Source organism: Onychostoma macrolepis, chromosome 23 (assembly GCF_012432095.1).
Source record: "Onychostoma macrolepis isolate SWU-2019 chromosome 23, ASM1243209v1, whole genome shotgun sequence".
NCBI lineage: Eukaryota > Metazoa > Chordata > Actinopteri > Cypriniformes > Cyprinidae > Onychostoma > Onychostoma macrolepis.
Window position 1 is genome coordinate 8133323 of NC_081177.1, and position 9810 is coordinate 8143132.

The 9810-nt window shown below is 37.5% G+C and overlaps 1 protein-coding gene across 1 annotated transcript; it reads left to right on the forward strand.

Moving 5' to 3' along the window:
• Nucleotides 1–7970, forward strand: ube2j2 (ubiquitin-conjugating enzyme E2, J2 (UBC6 homolog, yeast)). The gene is made up of 7 exons (XM_058764557.1): nucleotides 1–202; nucleotides 843–973; nucleotides 2164–2204; nucleotides 2295–2397; nucleotides 2761–2899; nucleotides 6165–6245; nucleotides 6346–7970. Exons 2-7 carry the CDS (start codon nucleotides 843–845, stop codon nucleotides 6628–6630), a joined length of 780 nt encoding a protein of 259 aa, XP_058620540.1. The 5' UTR covers nucleotides 1–202; the 3' UTR covers nucleotides 6631–7970.
• Nucleotides 7971–9810: the final 1840 nt, after the last annotated feature.

Genomic DNA, 9810 nt, shown 5'->3' on the forward strand with positions numbered 1-9810 from the left:
TTTCCTTTTCACCTCATCACTTCCTGGTGTTACGGCAGCCATATTGGCATGGGGGATAGATGACAATTTCACCTTAGCCGAAGAGCTACATTTTTGTTATTTTTGAAAGTTTATCAGGTGCGTATTCACTCTGAAATAAACGGGATATCAATACATCACCCCAATTTGACCGTGGTCGATCCCGTGGAGGGCGTTGAAAGAGGTGAGACTGAACCGTTAAAAATCCCCTTTCAGTGTGTCAGGCTGTGTTTTAAAACCTAGTAAACTATCTGCCTAGACAGCATCTGTTGTTATTATAATGTATAACTGAACGTTTAGAATGCGTCTGTGACTTCCAAAGATGCTGTCTTGATGGGCAGCTCACTATGTTTTGAAACACTCCTTGTCTCCGTTTAAGCGCTGTGTTTACTCATGTCGTTGTTGTTTAGTCCTATTTACATCCGTTCGTCACTGTTATTGTCTTATTTTGTCTACAGTTGCTGACTATTAAGGTGTTAACGGCACAGTAAACATATGCCACCGTGTTGTTTTAAATAGCTCAACAGTTCTGGTAATTTACTTGAATGTCTGCCGTTGTGTAATCAAATCTATAGTTGAGTGTATTGAGAACACAATGTAAGATTGCTGTACTCTCAGCTTATGATCGTACACAGATGTCAAGCTGCTTCCGTACTGACAATCATAGCAATATGGTAGCAATTAATGTCTTGAGTTGTGTTGATGTATTCCAGCCTTTAGTACATACTTGTGACTAATAAGAAAAACAGGAATATCTACATTTATGAACACTAGGAAGTGTTCAGATTGTACTGTGTAACTCAGAGTGCCATGTGATTTCGCAGATGAGCAACAACTTAAACAAGAGGGCCCCAACCACAGCAACACAGCGTTTAAAACAGGATTACCTGCGCATCAAGAAAGATCCAGTCCCGTATATCTGTGCTGAACCTCTGCCCTCCAACATTTTGGAATGGTACTTTTTGATTTCCTTTAAAGCATTTATTATATTATTTTGTTGCATACATATACACACACCCAAACAAAATGTCTGGAATAATTAACACTTTTTAACGTTTTTGAAAGAACTCTCTTATGCTCACCAAGGCTGTATTTATTTAGTAGAAAAATACAGTAAAAATAGTAATTTTATGAAATATTTTTACAATTTAAAACAACTGTTTTCAGTTTAAAATCTGATAAATTTTTATATACATATATATATGTATATATTTTTTTCTTAATATTTTAGTGGAAACTGTGATACACTACCAGTCAAAAGTTTGTTGAAAAAGTAATGCTTTTATTCTGCAAGGACATGTCAAATTGACCAAACATGTCAATAAAGACCTTTATAATGTTACAAAAGATTTCTGTTTCAAATAAATGCTGTTCTTTTGAACTTTCTATTCATCAAATAATGTATCATGGTTTTCACAAAAATAATAAGCTGCAAAAAACTGATAATAATGAGAACTGCTAATAATTATAAGAACCATTATTAATATTTGAGCATTAATAATTAGTTGGTAATAATTAAGTACCAAATCAGAATATTAGAATACTTTACTTTTATCAAATAAATGCAGCCTTGGTGAGCATGAGTCTTATTTAAAAAAACGTAATTATTCCAAACATTTGACCAGTAGTGTATTAGTGTAGTGTTTTATTTTGCATGACTTATTTTTGGTTGTTTGTTGTTGCTCGTTTAAGTTTGGAGCTTCATCAAGAGCTTTATCTTAATCCTCCACTTTTTATAACAGATTTCATGATTTATATTCTATTTATCTGATAATTGTTTATATTGTATTTAGCAGAATGTTCACTCTGCTTCCATTCAATGAAAGTGAATAGAGAAAGATGCTGTCAAGCTCCCAAAAGGTTACAAAAGCACCATGAAAGTGGTCTATAATGACTCTCAGACGATGCATTCCTAGTCTTCTGAAGCAGAATGATGCCTTTATGTGAGGATATGGGCTAATATTGAAGTGCAGTATTTGAAAGGACTACTTTGATGGTGCTTATTTCTCCTTTTTGGAGCTTGACTGTCCAGTGACAGTCACTATATGCTTTTATTGTCTGTAAAAAGTCTGACAAGACTTTTATCTCACATAAAAATCTACATGGAAGACTTTATATGATTTTTATGATTTCTTTCTCTTTCAGGCATTATCTAGTACGTGGCCCTGAGAAAACTCCATATGAAGGTGATTTCCTCCTTAAATTTCACATGAGTGCTTCCTTTTATAAATTGTGCAGTTTCTGCTTCATTTTGCCTTGTCTTTTGTATTTCATAGGTGGCTACTATCATGGCAAGCTCATTTTCCCACGGGAATTCCCGTTCAAACCACCAAGCATATACATGATCACACCCAATGGCAGATTTAAATGTAATACAAGGTACACAACCTCAGACTTTTACTTTGTTTTTAAGACCCTTATTTAAGCACAAAGGTATGTAAGCATTGTTATTTTAAGCTTAGAAAAGGCCATGAGCGCCTTACTGCTTTTATGAAATGTTTACTATGTAATAAAAGTCTTTCATTAGAAAGACATCCATCGTCTGCTACATGTAAACTAAGGTTGGCCTCTATTATTTTACTTCATAGCTGTTACTGTACTGTGAGCGTTTGCTTGGTTGGAACACTGAATTGACGAATCAGCATCTACATGTGCTTATTTAAAAGTCTCAGACATTCAGCTTTGAAGAACAATACTGTTCACAATTCCTGCATAATGAGTTGCTTTCTCTTTCTCTTTCAGGTTGTGTCTTTCCATCACAGATTTTCACCCTGACACGTGGAACCCCGCGTGGTCCGTATCTACCATCTTAACCGGCCTCCTGAGCTTCATGGTTGAAAAAGGCCCGACTCTCGGCAGTATCGAAACGTCTGACTTCACAGTGAGTTTCACGCTGATTTATAATCGCAGTCAAATGCTTTAAGCATTTCACTGCTCAAGAGACTTTAAAGTCTGTGTAAAGAGAATTCTGAGAATTGTTTCTAAACGCATTACAAATGTTAGAAATGTATTGCTGAAACACATTACAAAGACTCTGAACTATGTAGTACTGAATTGTGGAGTTAAACCGTTAAACAGTTTTTCACCAATTAGCCTTTTTCACAACAATCGGAAATTACGTCAGCGCCTATTACATCAGTGTGCCCTTTTCTCAAATAATGTTTCTTACCTTTTCTGTTTTGTATGTTTTCCAAGTTGTTGTTATATAATCTATAAAGAAATATCATTTTACTTGTTTGTAACTTATATGGCCACTGACTCATGAGATAATGCGCTTAACATAGCGCTGGATGGATCTATTCTCCCTCTCCAGCAAAGTCCCTTTTTTAAATAGTCTCTGCTCTCCGGTACATTTGAGCGTATTATCTCAATTTACTCAGTCATTTCCCCTCGAATCACCACATCGTGATAAATTACTTCAAAATGACAACATTTATGTCCAGATGCACATTTTTCCACGAATACATTAAACAATTCTCAGTCCGGTTGAAGCATATTAAACTCAACACAACAACGTAATCCCGATAAAATGGGAACAAAGCCATGACTCATCAAATTCATTTGTATTTCCCAGGGCACATTATACAATGTATATTTACTCCATCACATTAATGCAAAGGAGAGCAAGTCGAAAATTCAACATTACTTATAATAATAATAATAATAATAATAATAATAGAGAAAAAAATCACGAGTCATAATGCACAGCCAGCACCAAACGGACAGAATGGCAAAGCTAACTGAACTGCCACCATTTAGAATTAAACAAACTTGTATTTGTGATGACCCGAGCTGACCAAACAGTTAATTGTGAAATGTTTGTGCTTTGTAGAGTACAGTACCGGCAGTTCAAGCATTTTCATAGGGTCTAATTTGTAAAAAAAAAGACTTTGATTCTCGAATTCATTCTTGTTCAGTACGGCCGCTGTTATCACCGGAAAAACTTTTACCCTGCAAGCGCCAATCCGGAAGCCAGAAACGCGGAAGTGTGAAAAAGGCTAATTCTGTGTTCAGGATTTTTGTTTGGGCGGGGCTAAAACGGTGTCTCCATGACGCAATGGAGCTACCGAGCGTGGCCCCGCCCCTAACACTATAATAAGTATGTTGAGAGGTCAAGTTCTTAGTTTGTCTTTTTGAATGTCTGTAATGTTAGATATACAGATTCTAGGCAGCGACGGTTCTAGGGTGGATACCCGGGTCTTAGCCCAGAGACATCAATATGTGGCAGAATACATACAATTTAAAAACATGGAGCGTTCACAATTCGCATCTAAAAACACAAGCTGTACCACTTTCTCTTCTTTCAAAGCGCACCGGAGCTTGCTTGCACTCTTGTGGTGTTTGCCGTTGCTAAGCAACCATGAGCCGCGCTCGCCTGCAGCACTGACTCATGTCTACAATTAAATAACGAACTTGCATGCTCAAACATGTATGGCTGAATAAATCCAATTAATTAGAGGTAGCATCCATTCAGGTTGTAGCGGTATTTGACAGTTGAGAGAGACTGCAGCTTTCCCGCGAGTGGGCGTGGTTTCAGCGCCGACAGCGGACACGCCCCCAGCGTTTGAGAGCAGAGAGATTTTGATAATTTATTTTAGTTATTTGGCAGGGTTTTTTTATCATTCAAATTTGGCTAGGTGGTTAATAACACATTTTTCTGTTATGTGACAAACTCAGAACACATATTTTAATATCACTTTACACAAACTTTAAGAGACATACACACCAGTGCCATTTTTTTTATTTTATGAAAGGAATAATTCACCCAAGTGAATAAATTGGCACAGAATTTTCTTTTCTTTTTTTCATTTTTGATGAGAGTGTAATTGTTTTTCTTACCATATAAAAACCGTCTGAGCTTTTTATATGAAATACTCTATGAATGCTCTAAATATGCTTTGATTTACTAAATCAAATCAAAATAAAATACTAATAAGTGACTATAAATTATGCACAAGATATGAAGCTGTTTTAGGATACATTTGCAATAATTGGTTACATTCTTCACAAATTATCAGAGCTTTTTTGTTATTGTAAAGCCATACTAATGCCTATATTCGAATATAATGAAGTATTTACTATTTAAACTTTTTTATAAGTAATTTAATATTCTTATGCTAGGGATATAAATATTATATTCCATAAAAATATAAAGCAGATAAAAGAATTCAAATCAGCATATTAGAATGATTTCTGAAGTATCATGTGACACTAAAAACTGGAGTAATGATGCTGAAAATTCAGCTGTGCATCACAGGAATACATTACATTTTAAAATGTATTCAAATAGAAAACATTTATTTTAAAATGTAACAGTATTTCACAATATTAGACTTAAAAAAAAGATGAAAAATGTTACCAACTCCAGATTTTTTAATATTACGGTATACTTTTAAATATGCAATATACTTCATAATATATGTCAAAACAATAGCCACATGAATTTCTCCCTAGAGAGTTAGTTTGCCCAAAAATGAAAATTCTGTGATTTAATTAATCACCCTCATGCCGTTCCAAACCCGGAAGACCTTCAGAACACAAATTAAGATATTTTTGATAAAATCTGAGATCTCTCTGACCCTCCCATAGACAGCAATGTAATTACCATGATCAAGGCCCAGAAACGTAGCAAGGACATCGGTAAAATAGTCCATGTGACATCAGTGGTTCAACCGTAATTTTACAAAGCTACGAGAATACTTTTGTGTGCAGAAAACAATAATAACATAATTTATTCAACAATTCTGCTCCCTTAGTTACTGTTTTCCACCATTTTGGAGAGTACCCCAGAACGTAATCAACGTAATCAGCATTGTTTATGTTCAGCATACACACAATTACGTTCTGGGGTACTCTCCAAAATGCTACGGTTCTGGACCTGGGAACATTGCAGTTGCATTGCTGTCCACGGAGGGTCAGAGAGTGCTCAGATTTTATCAAAAATAGCTTAATTTGTGTTCTGAAGATGAACGAAGGTCTTATGGGTTTGGAACGACATGAGGGTGATTAATTAATTACATTATTTTTATTTTTGGGTGAACTAACCCTGTAAGTTATTGAAATGTGCCCTTATGCGTAAACATGCACAAAGTATATACATGGAATCAATTTTAATGCCATGTTTGCTTTTAATGTGTTCCCTGCAGAAAAGACAGTTGGCCTCCCAGAGTCTTGCATTCAACATCAAGGACAAAGTCTTTTGTGAACTGTTTCCAGATGTTGTTGAAGTAAGTACCGTGCCAGACTACCGTAAACACATTCTTTTAAGAAATATCAAATATGTTTACTTGACCCATTTTGCCCCCCCCACCTCTCCCCTTTAAACAGGAAATCAAGCAGAAGCAGCGTATGCAGGAGGAGCTCAGGTCCCGCTCACAGGCGCTGCCCCTCCCTGATGTGGTGCCGGACGGCGAAGCCCACCACGCGCAAAATGGGCACCTGCCTATGAACGGGCACCTGCCCCCCGGCGCGGCCCACCCGCCTGACCTCCAGCAGGTCAACCGAAACCATGGACTCCTTGGGGGAGCGCTAGCTAATTTGTTTGTCATCGTAGGTTTCGCCGCTTTCGCCTATACGGTCAAATACGTTCTGCGGAGCATCGCGCAGGAATGAATCGCCCAATGAGAAACACCAACGGGAGGGATGAAAGGCTGGTGCTGTTCTCACGACCAAAATAGGTAGCGAGAAATCAAGAGGGTTTTCTCACAACCAAATAAAATGAAGCAGTGTCCCGTTAATGAAATTGAGAGCTTGGTGATTTCCTCTGTAGTGGCGACAACCAGATCTTGTGTAACACAGCCACTTAAAGGTCAAGGTCACGTGAAATGATGGCTTTATTAATATGTAAGGAAATTTTAAAACGAGCAAATTTTCTACCTTACCCAATTCCCAGAAGCAGCCAACGTCATGTGACCGTGAAATTAATCCGAGTGGGCTTTTTTAGGGCCTGAATCAGCATTTGTTGTTTTTCACACTTCTCAATAAACTCTAAGATTTTAGAATCTGTGCATATAGGTGAGGTTTTTATGTGAAAGATTAAAAGAGAAAAAAGTCCAATCATTCCTTAAAACCGGCAACAACAGAATAAAATACATTTCTGAAGTATGTCGCACCATTTATTGCTGTGACGAAGATCCCGGACTATTTTATTTGATGGAAATGGCTCAACTGTAAACACGCTTTACCAATGAAAATTTGTTCTTAAATGCATTTGTGCTCGCTTGCGCTACGCCACCCATAACAACCAGTTAGACCAGGAAAGAAGCGGTGTAAAATGAATTATTTGTCTCCTGTTCGTCTGTGATGCAGCGCTCCAAGTGTACATTAACTTGCTTTTGGAGGGGGTCACTGTCGGCCAAAAGAAAAGCATATGAACTCGTCTTATTTCCAGGCCATGTAACACTATAAATTGTTTTTGTGCAATATGTAGGATTGTCAGCACTACTTGGCTTTCACGTTACACAGCACTTCTTTTCTTTTCAAGGGTTGTGATTTATGCAATAATTCTTAATAAATTTAAATATCAAGTTAATTTTTGTTATAAACATGGGCAGGCAAATATGCATTAAATTCTTACCTTTCCTGTTGTACTGTAAGATCTTTGGTTGTGCTCATTAGGACAAGTGCTTTGAGCTGCACAAATAATTCACAACAAAGACTTACAAATCTAAGGCTAGATTGCTGAGACCTCCATGTACCGCGAAACATCTCTTTCTGGGTCAGAATGGTGTCGCTGCTCATTCGGACTCGGAGGGAATTAATACTCTCTTTGTACCAGTATACTCTGGTCTCTCCCAATTCAAGTGTTCTGATGTCCCAAATACTTGCAGTAATACTTTTCTCAGCACCTCCATGGACACTGTTGATCGATATCCTTTCCTTTAGAGGGGTGTGTAATCAGAGGTAGTCATGTTGTGTTTACATTTTGAATAAATAATATTCTGTTAAAGAAAGTGGTCCTTCTTGTGTGATTCAGATTCAGTTCTTGCCATTTGACAAAGCATAGAGATGCAATATCAACAAATTCAGTTAAAATACCCAGATACAAAACACTTCTTAACCTCATGCCTCATGTTACTATATACATTATAGACATGTTATTCACAACCACCAAGATGTAATTGCATTTGAACACTCCCAAGCCCCTTAAAAGAAATTACCATACACATTCAAATGTGACCCTGGACGACAAAACCAGTCTTAAGTGTCAATTTTTCGAAATTGAGATTTATAAATCTTCTGAAAGCTGAATTAATAAGCTTTCCATTGATGTATAGTTTGTTCGGATAGGACGATATTTGGCTCAGATACAACTATTTGAAAATCTGGAGTCTGAGGGTGCAAAAAAATCAAAATATTGAGAAAATCGTCTTTAAAGTCCAAATGAAGTTATTAGCAATGCATATTACTAATCAAAAATTAAGTTTTGATACATTTACGGTAAGAAATTTACAAAATATCTTCATGGAACATGATCTTTACTTAATATCCTAATGATTTTTGGCATAAAAGAAAAATCGATAATTTTGACCCATACAATGTATTTTTGGCTATTGCTACAAATATACCCCAGCGACTTAAGACTGTTTTTTTGTGTTCCAGGGTCACAAATACTAATTATCCATATTCATAGATATTGCTGATATCACTCTTGGATGTACAGTGGGTACGGAAAGTATTCAGACCCCCTTAAATTTTTCACTCTTTGTTATATTGCAGCCATTTGCTAAAATCATTTATGTTCATTTTTTTCCTCATTAATGTACACACAGCACCCCATATTGACAGAAAAACACAGAATTGTTGACATTTTTGCAGATTAATTAAAAACTGAAATATCACATGGTCCTAAGTATTCAGACCCTTTGCTGTGACACTCATATATTTAACTCAGGTGCTGTCCATTTCTTCTGATCATCCTTGAGATGGTTCTACACCTTCATTTGAGTCCAGCTGTGTTTGATTATACTGATTGGACTTGATTAGGAAAGCCACACACCTGTCTATATAAGACCTTACAGCTCACAGTGCATGTCAGAGCAAATGAGAATCATGAGGTCAAAGGAACTGCCTGAAGAGCTCAGAGACAGAATTGTGGCAAGGCACAGATCTGGCCAAGGTTACAAAAATTTCTGCTGCACTTATGGTTCCTAAGAGCACAGTGGCCTCCATAATCCTTAAATGGAAGGCGTTTGGGACGACCAGAACCCTTCCTAGAGCTGGCCATCCGGCCAAACTGAGCTATCGGGGAGAAGAGCCTTGGTGAGAGGTAAAGAAGAACCCAAAGATCACTGTGGCTGAGCTCCAGAGATGCAGTCGGGAGATGGGAGAAAGTTGTAGAAAGTCAACCATCACTGCAGCCTCCACCAGTCGGGGCTTTATGGCAGAGTGGCCCGACGGAAGCCTCTCCTCAGTGCAAGACACATGAAAGCCCGCATGGAGTTTGCTAAAAAAACACCTGAATAAGATTCTCTGGTCTGATGAGACCAAGATAGAACTTTGGCCTTAATTCTAAGCGGTATGTGTGGAAAACCAGGCACTGCTCATCACCTGTCCAATACAGTCCCAACAGTGAAGCATGGTGGTGGCAGCATCATGCTGTGGGGGTGTTTTTCAGCTGCAGGGACAGGACAACTGGTTACAATCGAGGGAAAGATGAATGCGGCCAAGTACAGGGATATCCTGGACGAAAACCTTCTCCAGAGTGCTCAGATCAAAAGGGTGCTTCTACTAAATACTGAGCAAAGGGTCTGAATACTTAGGACCATGTGATATTTCAGTTTTAATAAATCT

Excerpts from the sequence above, each read along its gene's own strand:
- ube2j2 (XM_058764557.1), top strand. The coding sequence starts at position 843 with ATGAGCAACAACTTAAACAAGAGGGCCCCAACCACAGCAACACAGCGT. Across the intron at positions 2,398-2,760 it reads AGATTTAAATGTAATACAAG|GTTGTGTCTTTCCATCACAG; the intron begins GTACACAACCTC and ends TTTCTCTTTCAG. Across the intron at positions 2,900-6,164 it reads TCGAAACGTCTGACTTCACA|AAAAGACAGTTGGCCTCCCA; the intron begins GTGAGTTTCACG and ends TGTTCCCTGCAG.